Source organism: Procambarus clarkii, chromosome 12 (genome assembly GCF_040958095.1).
Source record: "Procambarus clarkii isolate CNS0578487 chromosome 12, FALCON_Pclarkii_2.0, whole genome shotgun sequence".
Lineage (NCBI taxonomy): Eukaryota > Metazoa > Arthropoda > Malacostraca > Decapoda > Cambaridae > Procambarus > Procambarus clarkii.
Window position 1 is genome coordinate 46,741,148 of NC_091161.1, and position 27,981 is coordinate 46,769,128.

General features: G+C 44.8%; 2 protein-coding genes across 3 annotated transcripts in view; both read left to right on the top strand.

Annotated features, from left to right (window-relative positions):
- LOC138363918 (zinc finger protein 271-like) overlaps positions 1 to 27,981 on the top strand; it is a 93,113-nt gene that overhangs the window by 54,577 nt on the left and 10,555 nt on the right. The window contains exon 4 of one of the 2 annotated variants that reach the window (XR_011228264.1): positions 6,095 to 7,284. The exons of the other annotated variant lie outside the window; for it this stretch is intronic. The gene's annotated coding sequence lies outside the window, so the exon portion shown is untranslated. Of the gene's footprint in view, positions 1 to 6,094; positions 7,285 to 27,981 lie in introns of those variants that run through there. 2 annotated transcript variants of the gene reach the window in all.
- LOC138363919 (zinc finger protein 271-like) lies at positions 7,852 to 9,740 on the top strand. Its single transcript, XM_069323380.1, has one exon. The coding sequence runs from the start codon at positions 8,218 to 8,220 to the stop codon at positions 9,346 to 9,348; it is 1,131 nt and encodes a 376-aa protein (XP_069179481.1). The 5' UTR covers positions 7,852 to 8,217; the 3' UTR covers positions 9,349 to 9,740.

The following is a 27,981-nucleotide window of genomic DNA, read 5'->3' on the forward strand; positions in this document are numbered from 1 at the left end:
AGTCGGAGTGCACTTCTCCCCAAGCTCGCTGCCTCAACTGCGGTGAGGCCCATCCTACCTTCTCCCGTGCCTGTGTCCATTACAAGCTTGAGGCAGCCGTCCTCAACCTGAAGCACCGGGAGCGTTTATCTTTTCCTGAGGCGAGGCGCCAGGTTCGCCGGCTCCCGCCTTATACTAACATCTCTTATGCTCGCGTGTTGCGCTCTTCCTCTCCTCGTCCTTCCCCCCTTCCTCAGACTCACAACCGTTTCCGGGCCTTGGACCCTGATACGCCCACTGCCCCCTTCTGTGTCCCTTTGTGTTCTGTCCCGAGGGGTCCCCCTCCTGGTCCTCTGTCTGGGGTTCCCCTTCTTTCTACCCGGTCTGTCATGTCTCCTGTGTCTTCTTCCTCGTCCCCCTCCGATCCTCCTTCCCTTCCTCTTCCTCCATCTATCGGCTCTCCCCGCCGCCTGTCGGTGCAGGCGGATGTCCATCGCTCTCCTAACGGCCGTCGTGTGTGCTCTCGTTAATCTTCTCCTGTTGAGACACTGGAATCCGTTGCCCGGTACGTAGTTGCTGGGACATCAGTCTCTTGAAGTCAGAAGCGTAAGCCTGGCTCCTCTCCTTCCTCCTCCCCGGCGGGTAAGAAGGCTTCGCTTTCTTCCTCAGCTCCTACTTCTGGCTCTGTTGCTCCTTCCCCTCCCGTTTCAGTGATTGCGCCCCCTGTTCCTGCTATGGAGGTTTCTTTGGTCTCTGCTTCCCTTTCGGTTGCTGCTCTTGCTGGGGTGCGCTCCCCTCTTTCTACTCTCCCTCATCCTGCTGCTGTCCTTGACTGCTCCTCTCCATTGTCTCCTCCTTCCTCCTCCTCCTCCTCTTCCTCCTCCTCCTCCTCTTCCTCCTCCTCTTCCTCCTCCTCCTCCTCCGGACCCCGCCCATCCACCTCTGATCTGTTCTCCCATTTCCTTCCCTCCGTCTTTGCTCAGTTTACCCATGCCCACTAATCCTGACTTTGCTGACCCTGATCCCGACCCCGATATTCTTTAACGTACTCTGTTGCTCTTTCGCCTTTGTTTCTTCCTTGTTCTCTGTTTTTGTCCTTTCTCTTCTCGTCGTTGTCCATTCTTCAATGGAACGTTCGAGGTTATTACGCCAATTTCCTTGAACTCCAACTTCTGATTTCGCGGTTTTCGCCCTTTGTGTCTGTCTCCAGGAGCTGATGCTTGGTGCTCGTCCTGGTCATTTTCGTGGCTATTCCTTTCTCTCCCCCCCCCCCCCCCAGCCGTTGCTGGGGCTTCTAATTCTTCTGCTCTCTTGATTCGTGCTGATGTTCCCTTTGTTCCTTTACGTTTTCCTTCGCCTCTCCATTGTTCTGCTGCTCGTGTGTTTGTGGGGAAATGGTACACAGTTTGTTCCATTTATCTCCCCCCGAGTGTCCCGCTCTCTCTTCCTGATTCGAAACACCACCTAGACTCCTTGCCGGAGCCTGTGCTCCTGCTGGGTGACTTCAATTGTCATCATTCTCTTTGGGGTGACGTTCTGACGAATACCCGGGGTCGCCTTCTTGAGCCGTTTATCCTCTCTTCTTCCCTGTCTCTTCTGAATTCTGGTGAGCCCACTCATTTGGACTCTCGGACTCGCACCCTTTCTTGTCTTGATCTTTCTCTCTGCTCTTCTTCTCTTTACTTAGATTTCACGTGGCAGGTTCTTGATGAACTCCATGGAAGTGATCATTTCCCCATCCTTGTTACCTTTTTCTCTATTCGCCCTTCCCTCTCTTTCCCTAGGTGGCAGTTTGCTAAGGCGGACTGGACCCTATTTACCCTCAGTGCTGCTCTCTCTGACATCTCCCTTCTGCCTCTCTCTCGCGCTCTCCTCCTTTTTCATGACACTGTCTTCAATGCTGCCCTCCGCTCTATTCCTCGATCTTCCTCTCGGGGTTCACGGAAGTGCGTTCCCTGGTGGAATGCAGACTGTGCTCGGGCTGTCCGCTGTAAGCGTGCAGCCTGGAAGAGGCACCGCCGTAGGCAGACGACCGATTCTTTTCTTTTCTTTCGGAAAGCGAGTGCGGTGGCCCGTAGGGCCATCCGTCCGGCTAAACGTGAATGTTGGGCATCTTATGTCTCAACAATTACGTCCGAAACCCCTCTGACCCAGATCTGGAAGCGTATCCGCAAGATAGCGGGTAAGTTCGTTCCCGATGTTTCACCGGTCCTTCACCTCCATGATACTCTTGTGGCGGACCCGTTGCAGGTCGCTTCCGAACTGGGTTCCCACTTTCCTTCTGTTAGCTCTGGTCTTCATCTTCCCCAATCTTTCCTTCTTCGTAAACCTGTCCTTGAGTCTCGTCCTTTAGATTTCTGCACTCATCTTCAGCTTCCCTATAATGATCCCTTCTCTCTCTCTGAACTTCGTTCTGCCCTGGCCCTCTGTGGTTCTACGGCGGCGGGCTTCGATGGTATTCATTATGAGATGCTTCGCCATCTCCCTCCGTGCACGTCTCAGTATTTACTGAGTCTGTATAATCGGATCTGGGAGTCGTCGTCAGTCCCTGAGGACTGGCTCGATGCCGTTGTCCTCCCTGTTCGCAAACCGGGGTCTCTGGGTACTTCCCCTAAGGACTTTTGCCCTATTGCTCTCACAAGTTGTGTCTGCAAACTCTTTGAACGTATGGTTAACGTTCGTCTGATGTGGTTCCTGGAACACCATCACCTCCTCTCCCCTTCTTAATTTGGTTTCCGCAAGTGCCGCAGCACGACAGATGTCCTGGTGAACTTGGAGGTCTATATTCGTACTGCTTTTGCTGCGAAGACCTCCGTTGTTGCCGTCCTTTTTGACCTGGAAAAAGCTTACGACACCACTTGGCGTTATCATATCCTATCTCAACTTCATTCTTTTGGCCTCCGTGGTCATCTCCCTCTCTTTCTCCGCAGCTTCCTCTCTCGTCGTTCCTTTCGGGTGCGCCTTGGTACCGCTCTCTCTGCCTCTTTTCAGCAATACGAAGGTGTGCCCCAGGGTAGTGTTCTGAGCACTACTCTTTTTCTGGTTGCCCTCAATGGTCTTCTTTCCTCTCTTCCTTCTGGTGTCTTCTCCGCTCTCTATGTCGATGATCTTACCCTTTGTTGTCAGGGTGATGATTCGCCTCTCCTTCAACGCCGGCTTCAACTTGCGATTGATGCCGTGTCGTCTTGGGCCACAGGTCATGGCTTCAAGTTCTCTACTTCTAAGACTTGTGCCATGACTTTTACGCGGAAACGGGTTGTTCTTCGTCCCTCTTTGTCACTTTATGGTCATCCCCTTGAATACAAAGATTCCGCGAAGCTTTTGGGGTTATTCCTTGACACTCGTTTGTCTTGGTCTCCCCATATCTCTTACCTCCGTGTTGAGTGCTCTAAGTCCCTTACCCTCCTTCGGGTCTTGTCCCATACTTCTTGGGGGGCAGATAGGCGCACTCTCCTTGCTTTACATTCCTCTCTCGTCCTGTCTAAGCTCGATTATGGTTGCCCTGCTTACTCGTCTGCTTCTCCTTCTACTCTTCGCCGTCTTGATGCTTTGCACCATACTGGGTTGCGCCTCAGTTCTGGTGCCTTTCGTTCGACTCCCGTCCTTAGCTTGTATGTTGACACTGGCTTCCTGTCTCTCCAGGACCGCCGTGATCGCTACTGTCTTCGGTATCTTGCGCGGTCCTTGCAACATCCTTCCTCTCGTCTCTGTCGTGCTTTAACTTTTACCCCTCCTGCGGTTCCTGTTCCTCTTCACCACCTCCCTCTTTCTGTCCGGTTATCTCGCCTGCAGGATTCTCTTTCCGTTCGTATTTCTGATGTTTCTCCTCGTGTTGTTCCTTCTTTGCCCCCGTGGAGGGTCCCTCTTCCGCGGTTTTGTACATCCTTGACTCGCATCACTAAAGCTTTTACCCCTCCTACAGTTCTAAAACGCCTTTTCCTCGAGCACTTTTCTTCTCACTCCCGCTCCGTTTCTGTCTTCACCGATGGGTCTAAGTCAGCGGACGGTGTTGGCTACTCTGTTGTTTTTCCTGATCGCACTTATATGTGTCGCTTGCCTCCGGAGACTAGCATCTTTACAGCGGAACTTTATGCTATTCTCTATGCTCTTCGTCTCCTGCTTTCTCGTTGTCAGTCTTCCTTTGTGGTTGTTGTTGACTCTCGTAGTGCCCTCATGGCTCTCGGGTGCTTTAATCCAGTTCATCCGGTAGTTGTCGAGATCCAGCATTGGCTGTTTCTCGTTCACAGTAAATTTAAGTCGGTTGAGTTTTGTTGGGTTCCCAGCCATATTGGCGTGTCTTTAAATGAGCGTGCGGATGCTGCCGCTAAGGAAGCTGTCCGCTCTTGTCCCATCTCTCGTAAAGGCATTCCGTATTCCGACTTTTACCCGGTTATCCATTCCTCAGTCCTTACCCGTTGGCAGGCTTCTTGGTTGTCTGTTACTGGTAACAAGCTACGTACTCTTAAATGTTGTGTTTCCTCGTGGCCGTCCTCCTTCCACCGTAACCGGCGGTGGGAAACAGCTCTAGCGAGGTTGCGTATTGGCCATACTCGCTTAACCCATGGTCACTTGATGGAGCGCCGCCCTGCTCCTTATTGTCCTAGTTGCATTGTCCCTCTTACGGTCGTGCATGTCCTTCTTGAATGTCCTGACTTCCAGGACGAGCGTGTGTCTTGCTTTCCGACCGCCCCTCGCGGTCACCTGTCCCTCGATAGAATTCTTGGTGACTCGGATACTTTTGATATCGTTCGCCTTATGCGTTTTTGTTCTCGTATTGGCATCCTTGGTGATATTTAGCGCCCTCTGATTATTTTGCGTATTTGATGGTGCTACATAGCCTTCCCGGTTTGGTGCCTTCTTTTGATAATTACTTATCATTCAGATTAAAAGCACGACAATTATTGACTTAAACATTTACCCATCATCAAACACACACGACTCTCCGAAGCCATTTAAACCCCAAATATCCAACCTCCACATGCTATCCTGGTTCCTTGGGTTGCCTACCATGACTGAGAACCCCACAGTTTCTTGCAAATTCAAGAAAAGGCTTACTACACAGTAATATCCAACTTGTTCTTTGTAAGGAACCTTGACCCTCTGTATGCATGACCCCATTGGGTCACTCGTAGGTAGGGGGCCCCTACTGATGACATCAGGTCATGTGACACCCCTGCAACGCTGGGTGAATTTTTCTTCTGGAGACCCAATTTGGCCTCAGGCTACCACTGACCAGATGTTTTCTCTGGAACAAAATTGAAAGAAAATGGGATGTATATCTGGGGAAACAGCACAAATATAACTCGAGTCTTTGTTCCCATTTATTTTTTCACATGGCTATTTTTACCTGATTATTGAAACCCTACCAAATACAGTGGCACCTCGACATACGATTGCCCCTACTTACGAAAATTTCGAGTTACGATGTAAATTTCATAGAAAAATGCGACTCGACGTCCGATGGTGTCGTCGACTTCCGATATTTGTTGGTACACGTTCGGGTCGACCAAACACGTGGTTCCCAGTCACGCGGCCGACCTGCCTCTTCTTTTGTGGTGATTTTTTGCATTTTGTACATTAAAGTAATTGGCAGTGGCAGGTAGATGGGCTTGGTGGGTGAACAGGTTCGAGCAGGCAAGTGGGTGAGCAGGCAGGTGGGTGAATAGGTGGGTGGGTGCATTGACAGGTGGGTAAGTGGGCGTGCAGGCATGTGGGTAAACAGGTGGGTGCCAGGGAAGTGGGTGAACAGGTGGGTGGGTGAGTTGAGCAGGTAGGTGGATGGATTGGCAGGTGGGTAAGAACGGTACAGGTCTATAATTTAGAGGGTCTTCTCGAATACCATTTTTGTAGATTGGAATTATGTTTGCCTTTTTCCATATACTGTATCTGCTAAGATTCCTGTGCGCAGGGATTGGTACCTGTTTGTAGTCTGCTGGCTGATATATTTTACCTATACTGTATATCTTTGTTTTATTTGGAGAAAGAACCATTATAGTATTGGAATTATTAAAAAAAAAATCCTATTTGGGAAATCTTTACTAGATTTCGAAGATTCTGTATTTGGTATTTGTTGACTTTAAACGACTTGGTAATCTCTCAATCTTTTCTTCCACAGCTCCTATGGTCACCAGAAGAATAATACATGCAGTGCCAGAAACCAGTGGCATTGAATAATACCTGCAGTGTCAGGACCCAGTGGTGTTGAATAATACCTGCAGTGTCAGCATCCACACACAGTGTCAGATATACTGCATACATGTTGTCAGCAGCATTGTGAAACACATTATGGTGTAAGAAATACTACATGTAAATGGGTAAGACTGTCTTCAGCACACTCATGTCAATGACTACATGTATTATCAATATGTCATGCATTATTAACATCTCATGTACTATGGTAACAAAGGAAATGTGTATTTAAATTAAATTTGGTGTATCATTAATATAAAAATCTCGGTATTTATTAGTTCATTGTGTATGTGGTACAGTATTGTTTTTAATACTATTGTTTGACAAGAATACATTTTAAGATTTTCAAATTAATTATTTTTATTATCAGGTTCTAATATAAAAAAGTTTAATATATATTTTCAGTTTTAAAACATTTCATACTTTTTCTCCTATGTGAGCCATTGTAAATGTTGAGAAAGCATTAAAATAAATAATCTTTATACTGTATAGTAATTATGATTTTTTTCTTAGGTAATTTGCTCTTAAGCTCAAAAGGCTCTCCAAATAAGATAATATATCAGTGTTCTTAATGCTCAGAATTTATTTATTTATTCACATATTTACATGACTGTATTGGGGATTTAAAAATAACAATGTGCATGGTACATTGGATCAGTAAGTTCTTGTAAAAATCACATACATATATGTTTGCAAATGACAAACCACATGAGGGTCCACTGTACCTGACTCTCTTGCTATGGTTATATTTATAATAAGACATCCATCAGTTCTGTGGTTATATTTATAATAAGACATCCATCAGTTCTGTGGTTATATTTATAAGAGAACATCCCTCAATTCTCTGATCATATTTATAATAAGACATTCCTCAGTTTTTTGGTTATATTTATTATAAGACATTCCTCAGTTCTGTGGTTATATTTATAATAAGACATTCCTCAGTTCTGTGGTTAAATTTATAATAAGACATCCCAAATTCTGTGGTCATATTTGTAATAAGGTTCTGTAGTGAAACATCTTAATACTGTGGCTGTATTTATAATAAACCATCCCTCTCTGCTGTTGCTATATGTACAGTATGATAAATCAGTATAATTATAAATAAATTTATAATATATTTAATTTTCCTATACAAAGACATTTTGTTAAATCTTAAAAAAAAAAAATTGCCACAGGATTTGTTTGTAATATTTACAAAGTTATACACGGACACTTAACTTTCCTGCTGGTGAACGCATGTGGAGACGTAGATTTGTATGTTTGCTTTTACACTTGCTGATTCACAGGAAATATTGTAGAGTATATTTTATGTCTAGCACATTTTATAATATAATAAGCACAATATTACCTTACTATTTATGAATAATACCAGTGGTTTACATATTGTAACTTTTTTCCATTCTCTTTTGTCTTTGACAAGTAATTAAATTACTTTATATTCCTACAAAAGTTAGATTATTCCAATTGCTTATCTGATATTGAGTGCCATCTGTTGACAACAGAGTTAACACTATAACCTGTGTGCTCTATTCTGGTTACTCTATACTGATTGCTATGTAGTTACTTGAATTATTTATGTATCTGACAGTCCAAGTGTTTTTGGCATCTCTTAACAATATTTGCTTTAGTAATAAATAAAAGCTCATGCATTTAAAATTATGTCAAAAAGATATTACTAAGATTTATAAACAACACAACAATTTATAAAGGAGACAAATACTAATAATAATTGTCTACAAGACTTAACTAATGAAATGTAGAATATTTCATTAGATAATACTTGCTTTTTGGATCAAATAGCTGTAAAGGTTTATACAATCAAGATAACTGTACAAATATTTATTCAAAAGAAAAATGTCATCAGTGTTGAATGTTCAAAATTATATTATGAAAACATCTCGCATAATAGCATACAAAACATTTAGAGAAAAAAAGTAAATACATTGTCTAAACTACTTTCAAAAATATCAAAATTTATATAAGTGACCGTTCAGGAGAAAAGTCATATCACTGTAGAATGTGTCTGAAAGACTTTAAAAATAAATTATGGCTAATAACACACACACAAGGATTCATACAGGAGAGAAACCATATCACTGTTCAGTGTGTCAAAAAGATTTTTCATTTAAATCAAATCTAATAACACACATGAGGATTCATACAGGAGAGAAACCATATCACTGTTCAGTATGTCAAAAAGATTTTTCACTTAAATCAAATCTAAGAATACACATGAGGATTCATACAGGAGAGAAACCATATCACTGTTCAGAATGTCAAAAAGATTTTTCACTTAAATCAAATATAATAACACACATGAGGATTCATACAGGAGAGAAACCATATCACTGTTCAGTATGTCAAAAAGACTTTTCACAAAAATTATCTCTAATAACACACATGAGGATTCATACAGGAGAGAATGCATATCACTGTTCAGAGTGTCAAAAAGACTTTTCACGAAAATCAAATCTAATAACACACATGAGGATTCATACAGGAGAGAAACCATATCACTGTTCAGAATGTCAAAAAGACTTTTCACACAAATTATCTCTAATAACACACATGAGGATTCATACAGGAGAGAAACCATATCACTGTTCAGTATGTCAAAAAGATTTTTCATTTAAATCAAATCTAATAACACACATGAGTATTCATGCAGGAGAAAAGCCATATCACTGTTCAGAGTGTCAAAAAGACTTTTCACACAAATTATCTCTAATAACACACATGAGGATTCATACAGGAGAGAAACCATATCACTGTTCAGTATGTCAAAAAGACTTTTCACTTAAATCAAATCTAATAACACACATGAGGATTCATACAGGAGAGAAACCATATCACTGTTCAGTATGTCAAAAAGACTTTTCACTTAAATCAAATCTAATAACACACATGAGGATTCATACAGGAGAGAAACCATATCACTGTTCAGAATGTCAAAAAGACTTTTCACACAAATTATCTCTAATAACACACATGAGGATTCATACAGGAGAGAAACCATATCACTGTTCAGAATGTCAAAAAGACTTTTCACTTAAATCATCTCTAATAACACACATGAGGATTCATACAGGAGAGAAACCATATCACTGTTCAGAATGTCAAAAAGACTTTTCACACAAATCAAATCTAATAAAGCACATTAGGATTCATACAGCATAAGAGTCATTTGAATATTGTAAAAAACACACACAAATCACAATAGCGTGATGCATCAATGAACAAATCCACAAGGACCGTGACGAGGATTTGAACCTGTCCAAGATCATCCCAGACGCTGCCTTATCGACTGAGCTACGACATGGTAAAAAGAGTTGAAACCAGAAGTTTTACTGAACTTACTTGAATCCTGCAGTCTCTCCGAGACACAAACCAGGGTTTTACACAGCTCCCTCATGCACTCTAGCTATGTCAATAGGCCGTTCTACCTCTTCTGACGTAGGTTCGAATCCTCGTCACGGCCCTTGTGGATTTGTTCATTGAAGCATCACGCTATTGTAATTTGTGTGTGTAATGAAGTGAGGGAAGAGGTAAAACAACCAAAGAACTCCCTCCCAAAAGAAAACAATAAAACTTACGTGGTTATTACTTTCTCTTTACCCCTCCAGCTTTTACTGCACATAACTCTACTGCTCTCTTGATCTGTCTTGATATTCCCTTCATCCCCCGACTTTTTCAGTCACCCATTCAGTGTTTTGTGGTCCGTATCTTTGTGAGTAAATGGTATGCAGTCTGTTCCGTTTATCTCCCCTCAAATTTTACGCTTTCTCTTCATGATCCTAAACACTTGTTGGACTCTTTACCAGAGCCTATGCTCCTTTTGGATGATTTTAACTGTCAGCATACCCTCTGGGGAGATATTCTGACAAACACCCGGGGACACCCTCTTGAACCATTTGTGCTCACTTCTCTTCCTTTATAACTAGTGAATTCTGGTGAACCCACTCATGTTGATTCCTACCATTTCCTGTATTGATCTTTCTGCTTATCTTCTCTTTATATGGACTTCACCTGGGGGGTTCTTGATGACCTACATAACAGTGACCTTTTCCCCATCCTTCTCACTTTTCTCCTCACCCTCCCCTCTCCTTTCCTAGGTGGAAGTTTGACAAGGCTGTTTGGAACCTCTTTACCTTTGTGTTACTCTTTCCGACCTCTCTGATTTTCCTCTTTCCAGCCCCCCTCCTCCTTTCATGACACAGTTTTTGATGCTGCCGTCAGCTCTGTTCCTCGCTCTACCTCCTGGGGCGCACAGAAGTGTGTTCCCTGGTGGAATGCAGCCTGTGCTCAGGCTGTCCACTGTAAGCGTGCGGCCTGGAAGAAACACCGTTGTTGATGGACGCCTGATTCTTTGCTTTTGCGCCAGAAGTCAAGTGTGGTGGCCCGTAGGGCCATCTGTACGACTAAGAGTGAGAGTTGGAGATCTTTCATATCCACTATTATGTCTAACACCCCTCTGCCCCTGATCTGGGAGGAAATCTGCAAGTTAGTGGGTAAGTTTTTTCCAGATGTCTTGCCAGTTCTTCACCTCTGTGGTTCTATTGTGGCAGATCCGGTCTCGGTCAAAACCGAACTGGGTTCACACTTTTCAACTGTTAGCTCCGATTCTCATCTTCCGCCTTTCCTTACTCTTAAGCCTCTTCTTGAATCTTGTCACTTAAATTTTCAAACACCTCTTCATCTTCTCTATAACGCTCCTCTCTCTCTCTCTCAGAACTCCAGTCTGCCCTGGCCTTCTGTGGTTCTACAGCGGCGGGTTCAGATGATATTCATTATGTAATACTTTGACATCTCCCTCCATACATATTTCAGTATTTACTGAATGTTTATAACAGTGTCTGGGAGTTGTCTTCAGTTCCCGAGGACTGACTTGAGGCGGTTATTCTTCCTATTTGAAAACCTAGTTCTCTGTGGTCATTCCCTAAAGACTTTCGCTCCATTGCTTTAACGAGTTGTGTCTGCAACCTCTTTAAATGTATGGTCAGTGTCTGTCTGATATGGTTCTTGGAACGCTATCACCCCTCTCTCTCCTTCTCAATTTGGCTTTCGCAAGTGTTGCTGCATGACTGATGTCCTCCTGAACTTAGAGGTCTATGTTTGTACTACCTTTGCTGTGAAGATCTTCATGGTTGCAGTCCTTTTTGACCTGGAAAAGGCGTATGACACCACCTGGAGATACCACATTCTGTTCCAACTCTGTTCTTTTGGCCTTGATGGCAATCTCCCTCTCTAACTCAAGATCTTCCTCTCTTGTCGTTCCCTTAGAATGAGATTCTAAGGGAGCCTCTGCCTCTTTTCAGCAATATGAAGGTGTACCTCAAGGTTGTGTTCTGAGCAGTACTATTTTCCTGGTAACCCTCAATGGTCTTCTTTCCTCCCATCCCTCTGGCATTTTCTCTTATGTTGATGATCTTACCCTCTGCTGTCTAGGTGATGACTCGCCTTTTCTCCAATGGCGGCTTCAACTTGCGATTGATGCCATGTCGTCCTGGTCCACCAATCATGGCTTCAAGTTCTCTCCAACTAAGACTTGTGCTATGACCTTTACTCGGAAGCAGGTCATTCTTCGACCCCACTTTGTCCTCTTTATAGTAATCCTCTTTTATAAAGGATTCTGTTAAACTTTTTGGGTTAATCTTTGATATTTGCTTGTCTTAATCACCCCTTATCTCTTACCTTCGAGTTGAATGCTTCAAAGCCCTTAACTTACTTAAGGTCTTGTCCCATACTTCCTGGGGAGCTGAAAGGCGCATGCTGCTCTCTTTACATTCCTTTCTCATGCTGTCTAAATGCAATTATGGCTGTCCTGCTTACTCTTCTGCCTCCCCCCTTCCTCCCTGTTCAGCTCATTGATGCCATGAGGGGGGCTTAGTGGGCGGCTGCTGGAGTGTAATGCTCCTTGGGACACTCCTCTGCCCTTTTGTAGCCTTGTGCTCCTGCTGCTATCCTCTCTAATTGTGCTGAACAACTTTTCCTTTCCCTTCTGTTTCGTTTTTCTCCCCCCCCCCTCTTCTATCTGCTTGTCGTTTCCTGCCGACCTTTTGCTTGTTTTGATTATTCCTTTGGACTTCTTCTATTTTGACGCCTGGGTGCTTGAGGAGGCATACTCTTGCACCCGTAGAACTGTAGTACCCAAAGTCGAGAGCGAGGGGAACCTTTTATTGTCAATCCTCCTTTCATCACTGAACACGATCTCGACAGACTGACGGTTCTTAAGGTGGCGTTTGTGGGGCGTATACTCACGACACAGCCCTAGGAGGCCACGGTATGATCAGCAATAGCTTCTTGTTGGGTGTCCTGCCTCTAACTGTGCCTTCATGGTAGGTGTGGGGGCACATTTGTGAATGAATGTTTCTTTTTCGTCCTCATGTTAAATTTTGTTTCTCCTTTACCTTCTCAGGCTCGTGGGGTTGGCAACCAAGCCCCTGAGTCGGTCCATGTTGGAAGACCAGGCTCTGCAGCCTCCGCTGCATTAGGCCCCGACCTTGCTCCTCCTTTGGCCAGAATGTTTTGGCATTTTGGCAGTAATGTGCATTTACAAAGGTGAAATGTAATTCTGATCAGCTTCCATATATACTTTATACACATTCATATACATACACACACACACATATTGTGACTGCGTTCCCCCCCCCTGATATTTCTCCCACGCCTGCTGTAAGAGTCATATCCACTTTGCCCGAGCGTTCTGTTCATTACTGGCAGCAGGTTGATATATGTGGGGGAGTGTAATGTTCTCGCGTTGGCGAGAAATTCGTAAAAGAAGAGTATTTTGGCCTGTGGTATAGGCCCTTTAGGGAGCCAATATGGCGCTGGCCCCTCTGTTTTGTTGCCAAAACTGTGTGACGTCAGTGACACCAGATTGGTCACCGACAGCGACGTGGCACAGGGAGCCAATGAAAACCTCCCGTGGCAAATATGATGTCACGAAGGCAGGGGGGGTCCGGTCATCCCGCCACTCTGGCGCCACCAGTCTGAGATAGCACACAAGGAGGTCGGACGTGTGCTGGGGGGGTCCTGTCAGTTGGATAGTTTTACCCCATCTCTGGAGGAGTTACGCATCACCAGTGGTCTGCCAGCACTGTGGGGTCTTCCTTCGTTCATGTGTTTGACCAGAGAGGGAATTGATGGAATATTGAGCAACAAGTGCTCCCGGGACAGGTGTTGTGCAGGTGAAGTCTAGGCAGTGACGTATGGGACGTCTGATAGCTTCACAGTGATGACGTAGCGGCTGGGCCAATCCACCGTGAAGCAGTGAATGAAGAAAACTAATTGGGAATCCGGACGACTGCAGCCGAGAAGTAGGTTGTTAGCCGTAGCTGGGAGAAGTCGACGGCCGGGAGACCGACTCCAACCCTACAAGACATTTGGAGGAGCACGGACCTGCAGAGGACAGAACACGGAGACGACGCATTTATTTGGGACATTGAGTGAGTTCCTGGAGGACACAACAGTGTGTGTTACCTTACCATTGAGGTTACCTTGAGGTGCTTCCGTGGCTTAGTGTCCCCGCGGCAATGGTCGTCGACCAGGCCTCCTGGGTTGCTGGACTGATCAACCAGGCTGTTGGACGCGGCTGCTCGCAGCCGACGTATGAGTCACAGCCTGGTTGATCAGGTATCTTTTGGAGGTGCTTATCCAGTTCTCTCTTGGACACAGTGAGGGGGTCGGCCAGTTATGCCTGTTATGTGTAGTGGAAGCGTGTTGAACAGTCGCGGGCCTCTGATGTTGATAGTTCTCTCTCAGAGTACCTGTTGCACCTCTGCTTTTCAACGGGGGTATTCTGCACATCCTGCCATGCCTCCTGGTCTCATGTGATGTTATTTCTGTGTGCAGGTTTGGGACCAGCCCCTCAATTATTTTCCACGTGTAAATTATTATGTATCTCTCCCGCCTGCGCTCAAGGGAGTACAGATTTAGGCTCTTTTAGTCGGTCCCAGTAATTTAGATGTTTTACTGAGTGGATTCTAGCAGTAAAGGATCTCTGCACGCTCTCCAGGTCAGCAATTTCTCCAGCTTTGAAAGGGCTGTCATTGTTCAGCAGTACTCCACTCTAGAGAGCACAAGCGTTTTGAAAAGTATCATCATCGGTTATAGCATCTCTAGTGTGAAAAAGTTCTTGTTATCCAACCTGTCATTTTTCTTGCAGTTGTGACGGCTACTTTATTGTGTTCTTTAAAGGTAAGGTCTTCCGACATGAGTACACCCAGATCCTTTACATTGCCTTTTCGTTCTATGTTATGATTTGCCTGAGTTTTGTACGTGGTTTCTGTTTTTATATTTTCAATTTTTCCGTAGCGCATGAGCTGGAACTTATCCTCGTTAAACACCATATTATTTTCTGTAGCCCATAGAAAGACCTGATCTACATCTGATTGGAGGTTTGTCGTGTCCTCTATGTTGCCAACTCTCATGAAAATCCTAGTGTTATCACAAAGGATGATACAGTGCTATAGGTTGTGTCTTGTCTATGTCCGATATGAGGATGAGTAAAAGAACTGGAGCAAGCACAGTACCCTGGGGGACTGAGGCTCTTCACGGTTGATGGGCTGGATTTTATTTTGTTGACTATTACACATTGGGTTCTGTTAGTCAGGAAATTGTAGATCCATCTGCCTATTTTCCTGTTAATTCCTTTTGAACACATTTTATGTGCAATAACACCATGGTCACATTTATCAAAGGCTTTTGCGAAATCTGTGTAAATTACATCAGCATTTTGTTTGTCTTCCATAGCATCTAATGCCATATCATAGTGGTCCAGCAACTGCGACAGGCAAGAGCGCTCTGTTCTGAAACCATGTTGTCCGGGGTTATGGAGATGCTGTGATTCCATGTATTTTGTGATCTTCTTAGCACTCTCTCAAAAATTTTTATGATGTGCGATGTTAGTGCTATCGGTCTGTAATTTTTTGCCTCTGCCTTATTTCCTCCTTTATGGAGTAGTGCTATCTCTGCTGTTTTTAGTATGTCAGGGATAACGCCAGTATCTAGGCTTTGTCTCCACAGAATGTGAAGGGCCTGCAATAGTGTTTTTTTACAGTTCTTGATGCATATGGAGTTCCAAGAATCCGGGCCTGGTGCAGAGTGCATAGGCATACTGTTTATGGCTTCTTCAAAATCTAGTGGGGATTGGTCGACGTTCTGATATATGATTTGATGTTGGTATCATATCCATGAAAAATTCATTTGGGTTATCAATCTTTAGTGCATATAATGGCTCGCTGAAAACAGAGTCGTACTGCTTCCTCAGTAATTTGCTCATTTCTTTGTTGTCATCGGTGAAAGTCCCATCTCCCTTTCGCAGGGGCCCGATACTAGATGTGGTTTTTGATCTTGATTTTGCATAGGAGAAAAAATATTTCGGATTTCTCTCTATTTCACTGATGGCCTTTTGCTCTCTTTGCCTCTCCTGGGTTTTGTATGATTCTTGTAGCGTGAGTTCAATTGTTTCTATTTCTCTACCTAACTTTCGCCGTTCTTGAGATAGGGTGCGACTCTCAAGTTGTTCCGCGATTCGTTTTCTTCGCCTATATAGGGAACGACGTTCCCGTTCCAATCTGCATCTCTTTCTCTTTTTTCTTAGGGGTATGCGGTTTGAACATATTTCTAGTGCTACTGAGCTTATTTTTTCCAGGCACTGGTTCAGGTTTGCATTTTCTAGCTGTTCTTCCCAGTTTATTTCTGTGAAGTCCTGGTTTATTCGCTCCCAGTTTATCTACTTATGATTGAAGTTGAATTTGCTGAAATCTCCTCCACCGGGAATCTGGACTGGTTTTGAAGGTCCATTCCCCATGGTTGTCAGAACTTCAATTAAGTTGTGATCTGAGTAACAGGTATTTGTAATCATTATGTTCCCAATCAACTCATCATTATTAGTGAAAATGAGGTCTAGCGTGTTCTCCTTCCTAGTTGGTTCTACTATTTGCTGGTTTAAGGCAAACCTATCGCACATCCGTAGCAGGTCATTTGCATGTGCCTGTTCATTTAGGCTACTTCCTGGTATTCTTTTCTGATATTACTGTATTAGCCAGGTGCTTCCATTTCAGGTGCCGTAGGTTGAAGTCCCCAAGCAGGATGATGTTCGGAGCTGGATTTGCGAGGTTTCCAAGCAGTGCTCTATTTTCATTAGTTGGTCTTTAAACTGCTGAGGGTTTGCCTCTGGCGACTTATATACAAGGACAACAACTACATTTAGGATCTCTATTTTGACTATCAGCACTTCCACCATATCATTTGAGGTGTTTAGCAGCTCAGTACAGATGAGTGTGTCTTTGATGTAGAGGCTGACCCACCCTGAAGCCGGTGTTTCCTATCACATCTGAAGAGATTGTATTCTGAGATCCATATTTCACCATCAAGGTAGTCCTTTGTGAGAGTTTCCGTTAGGGCTGCATTTGCCTCATGAAGGAGACCATCTATAAAGTGAACTTTGTTGGATTTGCGTGTTTTTATACCCTGGATATTGGCAAATATAAATGATGTTATCGTGTTAGTGGAAGTGCTGGATGCTTTACTTGGTGTTAATATCTGAGGCTCTGGTAAGGAGGCCACTGTGTTTGCGTCCTCTCTAGCATTTGACCGAGTTGGTGGTAGAGTCTGGTCATTTTTAGCCATTCTTCTCCTCCTCCTCTTGCTAAAAAATTATCCCGGTCGATGGAGTAGTGGCTGTTTTCATAGTGGTAGTCTGTCGGTTTTATTCGCCTGGTACCTCTTATATGAAAAGCTGGACATTCAGCATTGAAGCACTCTTTCCTGTCCAAAGAGTTCTTGCAAATTTCTGGGTGAAAGAATTCACAACTTTTGGTTCATTTACCTGTATTGAGGAGGTTCCTGCACTTTCTAGGGTGATCGTATGTACATGTTCCATTTATTCTTCCCGAGTCCCCATGCTTACAGGTAGCCCATTTGTAATACCAACAGATTTTGGGGCCTTTGTTTGTGTGGGGGTATTCCCTACACGATGCGAGAGCCTGTACCAGGAGCTACAATTCAACTCTCACCGGAGGATAGGTGGAAGTAGGTGATTCTAGTTTCCTCCCAATTCCCCTTTAGTCAGCTATATATATATATTTAGCCAGAGTATCTTTCATGTCGTGAGCAAGTCTCACCTAGGTCTATGTCACAGTAAGGCACAGTTGTTGCAGAGTGAGGCTGTATAGAGCTCTCACGATATTTATATATATGTGGTGTGTGCAGGCACCTGGAATGATTGAAGAATTTACCGTGTCGATAATTTCTTTCATGTGACTTTAATATGATAATTTAGAGAGAGAATATATATATAAAGTGTACCAGTTATTGGTGTTAGGCTATGTGCCCAGTATTTATATTATTACTATTATTGATATCTATGATTTATCTATATATATTTATGCTTGTGTGTTGAATAATTTTTCATGTGTGCAGTGATCAATTGAATATTCGCCTACGAAAGGAATTACTGAGAACTCCAGTATTATATCTTGTTGCATTCGTTATCATTATATGAAGTACAGTGTGTTATGCCAGGATAGTGAATTATTATGTTCATTAATATAGAAATGTTTTGATTGAGCTCAAGATCAGTGCAGTGATTCATTTGCATTCTATTGCCATTGTCGCAAATATTGTGTTATTTTGAACATATAGTGATTCTTGAGAATTTAAAGAAATAGGCGCCCTAACGCCAAAAAACAAGTGCAGTAAGAGATCACGCAGTGAGGGGGAGTCGCCCAGCTGATTTTAACGTTGACGTGAGGGGGAGCATTGCCATCTTGGTGTGTTCCTGATTATATGTGGAGAGCGAGCGACTTTTTCATGTACTAGCTGTTTGCTTGTTGATATAAGAATATGATATCTTGAGTTTTAAGTAAAATACAAAATACCTTCGCATTTGTATCATCCCCTCCACATTTCTTGTGGCTATATAATACTTGAAAGGAGATAGATTGGTAGAAATAAATACCTGCCTGATATCAGATCCGTTGAGTGTGCTCTTGCCACTGTTTCCACAATTCCACAATACCACTGACGTGTTACTGGACACGGGAAACACCAGTTGGCGACCTTGTGGTTAGTAGTAGAGCCCTTGTCGGGGCGGGCACATGGTTGAGAGAGCAAACCGTGTTCTCACTCATCTCTGGCTAAAGAGGCCGGCCGGGGGAGCGACTGGGATACTCTCCAGCGTACAGTGGCGCCGCGAGGATTGAATGAAGACCCACAGGGCTACGGTGAGTAAACAGTTATCGCTAATACTACTGGGTGGTGTTGTTACGGCTCTATTGGGTCGCAACTGGGTTCTTTCTCTGATGTTATTAGAATTTGGGTATCCGGCCCCAAGTTAGTAGTGGCTTTCAAGGGGTGTGTTCGTAACGCAAGTAAATTAAAGGGGAAGGGATACAAATACACAAAATTAAATATATATTGCTACCACCACCATAAATAAATATATCACAGTCACACGCGGGGTTGCTATTACTACACTTATTATTTACAATAACTCGTCTTCCTCCGAAGACACAGGATGCCCCACGGTGCTCACGATGAGTAGCCCTGGTCCTCTTCTCGTGGCCTCACGATGAGTCCTTAGATTCTCTAGACGAGTCTACCCTGGCCACAGGCCAGCCAAATCACAGTCCCACTGGGTGCACTGTCGTGGAGGCCTTCAACCACAAATCCAGCCTGTAGCTGGCAGGTTCCAATCAGCTCTGCTGCGTAGGCCACTCCACGACCGATACTAGGGTTGCGAGCCCTAGGCAGGAGCCTCGTGTGATACCGCTGATCACTCTCCTCACCACAACACCCCAGTGGCTAGTCTTCTCCACCAGTCAGCCCCGGGTACGACAATTCCAGGTTCTGCCACGTCACAGGCAGGCTAACACAACAGTGTTCATCCGGGGGGGTGACTCACAGCTTCTACAGCAAACACGTGAAGATACTATGATGATGAAATTTCATCACTATGGTGATGAAATTAGGCGAAGGGAGCAGGAGGCTGAACACAAGGTATCATCTGGGAGGGGAAATCCTGCAAGAGTCAAATAGAGAGAAGGATCTGGGGGTTGATATCACACCGAACCTGTCCCCAGAGGCCCACATCAAAAGAATATCATCAGCGGCATATGCTAGACTGGCCAACATAAGAACTGCCTTCAGAAACTTGTGTAAGGAATCTTTCAGAACCCTGTATACTACTTATGTAAGACCAATCCTGGAGTATGCAGCTCCAGCCTGGAGTCCATACCTAGTTAAACACAAGACAAAGTTAGAGAAGATTCAGCGGTATGCCACCAGGCTCGTCCCGGAACTGAGAGGATTGAGCTACGAGGAAAGGCTAAAGGAGCTGAACCTCACATCCCTGGAAAACAGAAGAGTAAGGGGAGACATGATAACCACCTACAAAATTCTCAGGGGAATTGACAGGGTGGACAAAGACAAACTCTTCAGCATGGGTGGGACACAAACAAGGGGACACCGGTGGAAACTTAGTACCCAGATGAGCCACAGAGATGTTAGAAAGAATTTTTTCAGTGTCAGAGTAGTTAATAAATGGAATGCACTAGGAAGTGATGTGGTGGAAGCTGACTCCATACACAGTTTCAAATGTAGATATGATAGAGCTCAGTAGGCTCAGGAATCTGTACACCAGTTGATTGACAGTTGAGAGGCGGGACCAAAGAGCCAAAGCTCAATCCCCGCAAGCACAATTAGGTGAGTACTATGGCTGCCTTGGGTAGACTGCCCATCGTCCAATCCAGCAGTCCTAGGTCGACTCTGTGATCAGACACGTCATCAGTACTAGTTACACTCTAGGGCACCTCACTTACAGGCTTAGACACAAACGCCCACCTATCCACTCCATAGATAGCGTTGCTGCCTAAGCGTCACCTCACCAGAGGTCAGCAGCGGCTATGTCATGAGCTGATTAGGATGGGAAACCAGCCCTTGTGGCTGGTATATCTCGTCCTCACTAGATGGCGTTGTCCATTTGGAGGGGGTTTCGGGAGCTGACCCACAGATGGCGTGGTCGTCACTGCTCCGTGCTCGGACGCTGGACTCGGGTCCATAACAGGTGTCCATGTAGAGAGAGAGACACCCCAACGTTCGCGACCGTGGACAGGATAAAGTACTGGGATATCTTGTATACTGTTACTCGCCCCTCGTCAAGCGGTTGAGGATACTACCCCCCCGACAATATACATATATACATACATATATACACACACATCAGAGGCCCGAGACTGTTCAACACGCTTCCACTACACATAAGGGGCATAACTGGCAAACCCCTCACAGTGTTCAAGAGAGAACTGGATAAGCACCTCCAAAGGATACCTGATCAACCAGGCTGTGACTCATACGTCAGGCTGCGAGCAGCCGCGTCTAACAGCCTGGTTGATCAGTCCAGCAACCAGGAGGCCTGGTCGACGACCGGGCCGCGGGGACACTAAGCCCCGGAAGCACCTCAAGGTAGCCTCAAGGTAGGGTGAGATAGCTGATAGAGAAACTAGTGTGCAATTAAGTGCTTAATCACTGAAGGTGATTAAGGTGCTTTTACAAGCTCAGGTTATATAGTTACATCACATACACACATTGTATAATTGATACATTACATGGTTAATCTTTGGTACAAGTCCAATATATCATCAAGTGTTCCAGTACTCATATAGTAATTACACAATTCAGCATACCTTAGCCCAGGAGGGCGAAAGTCAGTCAATCTACAATATAATGTTCAAGAGAGTGCATGTTTTCTCTTTCACAAAGTTGACACATTGTGTACTCGACATTTGGGTTTTGAGAAAGCTGCCAGATACGTCTATATCCCAGGCGTATTCTGGCCACTATAACATCACATTGCTAGGTTCTTGTTCTATAGTCCCATATGTGAATGTCTCCTCACGATATTCATCATAATATTTAATGCTACAACTTTCAGGTCTTTGTGAATTTGTTAGGTTGGTGAGATCTGCATTAGATATTTGTTTAAGTATTCTCTTTGTCACTGCTAATGAAACACCCATATCAATTTCTACCACTGGTTTTCTACAGGCTGTCTTTGCAAGCATATCAACAGGGTCATGCCTTGAGATGCCAACATGTGATGGTATCCATAGGAATTTAATTTCAAATCTGTTTTCTTTAGCAGCTAAAACATTCATTCGAATATCACTGACTATTTTCTGGGTGTCACTACTATGTGCGTTCAATGCCAGGAGTGCACTCTGCGAGTCACAGTATAAAAGTCCACTGCCTTTGTCTTTTAAAAATTCAGTGGCAAGGTATATGCCTGCAAGTTCGGTTTGAGTTGTACTTGCCCAGTCATTGACGTGCTTCATTGCTGTATGTGTTCATATATATTACATGCACATTCGGTACATCGTCCACATTCTTCTACAGAGCCGTCGGTATAGCACTGATGCACATCGTTACCCATACTCTGAGTACTTTCAGTGATGCTTTTCAGTGTTAACTGTTTTAATAATGTAGAGTGCACATTATCCTAATTGCATTGTCCCTCTTACGATCGTTCACATCCTTGTTGAATGTCCTGACTTCCGGGACGAGCGTGTGTCTTGTTTTCCGACCGTCCCTCGCGGTTGTTTGTATCCCAATGGTATTCTTGGTGACTCGGATACTTTTGATATCGTTCGCCTTATGCGTTTCTGTTCTCGTATTAGCGTCCTTGGTGATATTTAGCGCCCTCTGATTATCCCACACATTTGATAGTGCTACATAATCTTCCCGGTTTGGTCCCTTCTTTTTGATAATTACTTACTTCTGCCTTTCCTTCAACTCTTCGTCGTCTTGATGCTCTTCACTGTACTAGGCTACGCCTCAGTTCTGGTGCCTTTCGTTTGATTCCTACCCAGAGCCTGTATGTTGTAACCGGCATCCTTTGTCCTGTGGATCAGTGTGATCATTACTGTCTTCACTACTTTGCGCGGTCCCTACAACACCCTCGTCATCACTCTCACTAATGTCGTACTTTGACCATTACCCCTCCTGTGGACCCTGTTCCCTTTCACCACCTTCCCCTTTCTGTGTGACTGTCTTGCTCTCAAGGTTCTCTCTCTCGGATCGTCTTGCCAATGTTTTTCCTTGTGTCATTCCATCTTTGCCCCTATAGTGGGTCCCTATTCCTAAGTTTTGACCCCACATGAGTAAAGCTTTTACCCCTCCTACAGTTCTGAAACGAATTTTCCTTGCTCACTTTTATTCACACTCCTGCTTTATCTCCATATTCACAGATGTATCCAAGTCTGCCGATAATGTAGGCTACTCTGTTGTATTTCCTGACTGCACCTGTATGTGTCGCCTGCCTCTGGAGGCATCTTCATGGCAGAACTCTATGTAATTTTGAATGCTCTTCGTCAACTGCTTTCTCGCTGTCAATCTTCCTTTGTTGTAGTAGACTCGCAGTGCCCTAATGGCTCTGGAGTCCTCTAATCCTGTCCATCCTGTAGTCGAAATTCAATAATGACTGTTTCTTATCTCCTGTAGATTTCAGACAGTCGAGTTTTGCTGGGTTCCCAGTCATATAGGCATTTCCTTAAATGCGCGTGCTGATGCTGTTGTGAAGGAGGCTAGCCGCACTTGACCCATTTCCCGCAAAGGTGTTCCTTATTTCAACTTCTACCCAGTTATTCATTCCTCAATCCTTGCCCGGTGACAGGATCACTGATCTTCTGTTACTGGTAACAAGCTGCGTGCTCTTAAGGGTAGCATGTCACCACGGTCTTTCTCTTACCACCAAAACCGGCGGTGGGAAACGGCTCTCGCGAGATTATGTATTGGTCATACCCGTTTAACCACTTAACTGCGCCAACCGAGTATTCTCGGTCGGCGGGAAACTGCGCCAACCAAGAAAACTCTTTGATTTTTCGGTACCAATTCTAAATGTGTACGAGGTTGGTTGTGTACGAAATTGACTTTTAAGACCTCCAGTGAGAGGCAGCCATCTTGGAAAAAATTCCCAGAATGCCCTAGGGCTGCTGGCTGGGTTAGTACTGAATAAGCAACCATGGGTGGCGCACGCACCTCTGGCTCCCAAACACCTGTCTGAGGTGGTGTTGAAAGATCGTGCTCTGTCGGTGAAATTCAAACCTTATTGTTTTAAGAACATAAGGGTCATAATATTGGTGAAGCTATGCACAATAAGGACCTAACACAAAGGTCGGATGCAAGTGATACAGCACCTATGAGGACGATAAAGCAAGCGTATCCAGTTGTAGCTCTGAGCATCACCCTTGCAATCCTATGCTATCTACAATATATTTAGATGATACATAGACGAATCGTTTTCTGCCTTCAGTGATGATGTATCTGATACAAGTAGCATAGATGAACAGTGTTAGCGGCTTCCATGGTGGTGTTTTCCATAGATATTTTCAAGAATACCTGAATCTCTTCCTAACTGACGGACACTTTGGGGCTAGCTGAATCTCTTTCTGACTGACAGACACTCGTGAGGCAAACTGAATCTTTTTCCTGTGAGGGATCATACAAAGCGACCTTTTCAAGACTACCTTACGAATTGATCTTTTTCTATAACCTTTTCAATACTACCTTATGCTTTACAAGCTTGGCCCCCTCCCAGCTCAGCTCGTTGGTGCCGTGAGGGGGCTTTGTGGGCAGCTGCTGGAGTGTGATGCTCCTTGGGGCAGTCCTCTGTCCTTTTGTAGCCTTGTGGTCCTGCTGCCGTCCTCTCCAATTGTGCTGAGCGACTTTTCCTTTCCCTTCTGTTTCGTTTTTCTCTCCCCTGTTCTCCTATCTGCTTGTCGTTTCCTGCCAACCTTTTGCTTGTTTTGGTTATTTATTTGGACTTCCTCTATTTTGACGTCCGGGTGCTTGAGGAGGCATACTCTTGCACCCGTAGAACTGTAGTACCCAACGTCGAGAGCGAGGGGAACCTTTTATTGTCAATCTCCCTTTCGTCACTGAACCCGATCTCGACGGACTGTCGGTTCTTAAATGGGCGGTTTGTGGGGCGTATACTCGTGACGCACCCCTAGGTGTGTAACGGGGGGGGTGGGGGAAATAGCTCTATCTTGTCCATTATTCCACCCCCCAGTTAACTAACGAGGCCGGGGGAAACAGCTCTCTCTAGTCCGTTATCCCGTCCCCAGTTAGCTAACTATTCTAGAGCACTCCCAGAGTTCCTAAGGCAGCCTCTCTCGTTCAACACCTTGTAACCTAGGTATTTGACTACCTAGGTGCTAAGACTACAAGGCGCCGTAACTGGATCAGCTACCCGAAACTCTAGAGAGAACTCTAGAATACAGAATCATTGCCACAAACGTATAAGAGAAAACGAAAGAAAATAAATGAATAGTGAAGTAATTAGTGAGGGTTTGGGGTGAGAGAGGTAGAGAGGTGGGAGGGGCGGGGAGGGTCATTAGTTGAAAGTGAGAGTTCAGAGAGGGGTGGAGGGAGAGGTGTAGATAGGTAGAAGTAGAAGAGTAGCTAGTAGAAGTAGAAAGTAGATAGTAGAAGACGAAATGCTGCCACCATCCATTCATGATCATTACATACAAGACAAGGAATGGAACTTGTCTGTATCAAAATATTCTCAAAAGATGTTATTACCATGTATCAACTCCAAACATGTACTCATTAATATCATGAAACCAGTAACCACAGAGGCTTTCTCACCTCAACTCAACTCTCTAGGGAACACAGTGAAAGACCATTTAAATAATAAATTCAACAATTATATTTTTCATGATAAGTATCCTAACTTAGCAATTCAATTAAAATGTTCCAGTTTAATATGCAAAGTGAGTCATCATCCAAGAATTCGAGAACCCTACAACTTGACTGCCCCTGATCATCACACAACATATGTAAACACGACCAAGTCACCTTACTGCTCAACTCACCAAGTGTGTGCCTATAGCTGGATAGAGAGGGGGGGGGGGTCCGTAGTTGACAGAGACTCCCGCCCTGCCGGCCGACAGCCTCCCTGGTAGGGCTGTCTTCTCTGCTCTGCTGGCTCGTCTGCTGTTCTTCTCTTAATGCTTCAATGCTCTATGCTCCCTCAGTATATATTGGGGACCCTAGTACTAACTCCGCCCACAAGTAGATAGCCTCCGGCACTACCAAGCCACTCCTTAAACGTCGGCATGTTTGAAGGCTACCAGACTACAATTAAGAGATTAGTAGAAGCAAGGTGAAATTCTCATGATCTGACCTCAGGTCACTTGAGGTCATTAACTCTTAGACGTGTGACTTTCCGGTGGACAAACTGGCGCCTTCTCTAATCCCTGTCTGTGACTCATGTACTCTATGTATGTATTAAACTAAACTAAACACCTTTACAGTGTTACATCTCCCCTTCTCCCCGAAATAAAGTTTTTGCAACACTGCTAAAGCAAGCTAGCTGTGTGCAACAACTTTATTAACGAAATGAATACATCCTAGCTAAACAAATATACATCATCCTACTCTAAAAATGAAATATGTAGACAGACGTCCATTGTCTCTGGCTGGGCGACGTCACTGCTTGGTCTTGTAGATAATCCTGTACCACATTTCTTCAACACAACTGCCTCCGTCGCTTCTCCGTCGTTAACGAACAACAACCCTTGGTCAACCAGAAAGCCGTTACTACTTGAACTGTACACAGGACCATGGAATTCGGTTGTCCCAGCTGATCTGTAATTGGCCCTACGTCAGTCACCATGAGAGACGTATATTGGGGTTCTTCACAGCTATAGGGACTACAAGTTTCGAGACCTTCATATAGTTGCCAACAGTAGAAATCCCATCCTACTCTTCTTCCTCCCTGTTGCTCCAGCACGCCTCCTTCAGAGAGCCACTTCTGACAGCCACATCAAGTCCGCACGACACAGGAAGAATCACTCAACAGAGCAACATGCTTGCAGGAGGGGCGGCCAGTTAAGGCAAACGATCCTGTCTTGCAATTACGCTCCATGCAATGATGCTGACACCAGCAAGGGACACTAGGCATCGTGTCTCACTCAGCTTGTCTTATCTTCTTCTTCTTTCTTCTCTCTTCTTTCTTCTCTCTTCCTTCTTCTCTCTTCCTTCTTCTTTCTTCCTCCTCCCATGGGTCTTTGACAAGCGACCTGGGGTCCATTGGGGTCTGTCCGTCCTGGGGTCCATCCTGGGTAGACCGATGTTGGTGGGACAGACTGGAGTCGTTGTTGCTCCTCTTCCATCTTTACTGGGTCGTCTGGGGTCCACTGGGGTCCGTCCGTCCTGGGGTCCACTGGGTAGACCAATGTTGACCGACCGAGAGGGCTGCATCTTGGGGTCCCCTGGGGTGGTGGTGGTGGTGGAGCCATGACCTCCAGGTAGGGGGGCTGGTTGTCGTGATGGTGAGGAACGCCCCTGAGTCTGGTACCAAGCAGCCGTCTCTCTCTTCTGCATATGCGTTGCGCCTCTCCTCTGGCTCCCACCTGTGGATGAACATAAAGGCGACAATACCCGTGTTCCATGCTGTTGTGTGACCCTGTAGTTTGTATAGGGTTTACACAGTCCAGTCATACCGCTCTCCTCCTGGCAACGACTACACTTAAATTTTTAAAATAATCCAATTAACTCTGAATGATATTGACTTGGTGGAACATAAAACAGTAACAGAGTAAAGTTAGAGAAGAGAGAATAAGGTCATCACTACTTTTAACTTGTCACAAAAAAATCAACACTAATAGACAAAACACTTAGCCTAAACTTAACTGTACCGTTCCTAATCTTACGTACTTAATTAACCGTTACTCCCACCCTTAACCTACAGCCACCTACGTGACCCAGAGTGTTTCCCTAGCTTCTCCGCCGGTCAACAACTCCAAACTGTTGCCACCCCTGTGACCAGACTATCTAACGTCGAGCGTCCCCAACGTGAAGTCTACTGACATACTAAGCCTCCCCCTAGCATGCTGTACAATACCAGTACACCTCGGGTTATTGCGTTCAAATGGAGTAAAACAGTCGATCGCAATAATCTGAGCAGAACCACTCCTTAAAACTACTTAAGAACTACACCTGCCACTCCCCACTGACCTGGAGACCAGCGGTGGCTGGGTATCCCCCTGGGACATGCGAGGTCACCTGTCACACTCAGCTGACCTGCACTACCAACACCGCTAAGTTCCCAAATCACCAAATCTTATCACTAACATAAATCACTACACACGCAAGTTCTGGTGAACATTCCCTGAATACCACAAAACTCACAAAATCACTTAACACAACACCAGAGAATCACCATCTCCTAACCTGAACAAAGCTCGCTAAATCGCGAATAATAAACACATGTCAAGATCTCCCTGATAGCGCCTGAGCGGCAAAAAGACACGTGGGACTGAACAATGTTAAAAGAACACCAACTACCTACAACATTGTTCAACACCGCTGCCAACATTGTAACGGGGGGGTGGGGGAAATAGCTCTATCTTGTCCATTATTCCACCCCCCAGTTAACTAACGAGGCCGGGGGAAACAGCTCTCTCTAGTCCGTTATCCCGTCCCCAGTTAGCTAACTATTCTAGAGCACTCCCAGAGTTCCTAAGGCAGCCTCTCTCGTTCAACACCTTGTAACCTAGGTATTTGACTACCTAGGTGCTAAGACTACAAGGCGCCGTAACTGGATCAGCTACCCGAAACTCTAGAGAGAACTCTAGAATACAGAATCATTGCCACAAACGTATAAGAGAAAACGAAAGAAAATAAATGAATAGTGAAGTAATTAGTGAGGGTTTGGGGTGAGAGAGGTAGAGAGGTGGGAGGGGCGGGGAGGGTCATTAGTTGAAAGTGAGAGTTCAGAGAGGGGTGGAGGGAGAGGTGTAG

Coding starts and splice junctions, on each gene's coding strand:
- LOC138363919 (XM_069323380.1), top strand. CDS start 8,218: ATGGCTAATAACACACACACAAGGATTCATACAGGAGAGAAACCATAT.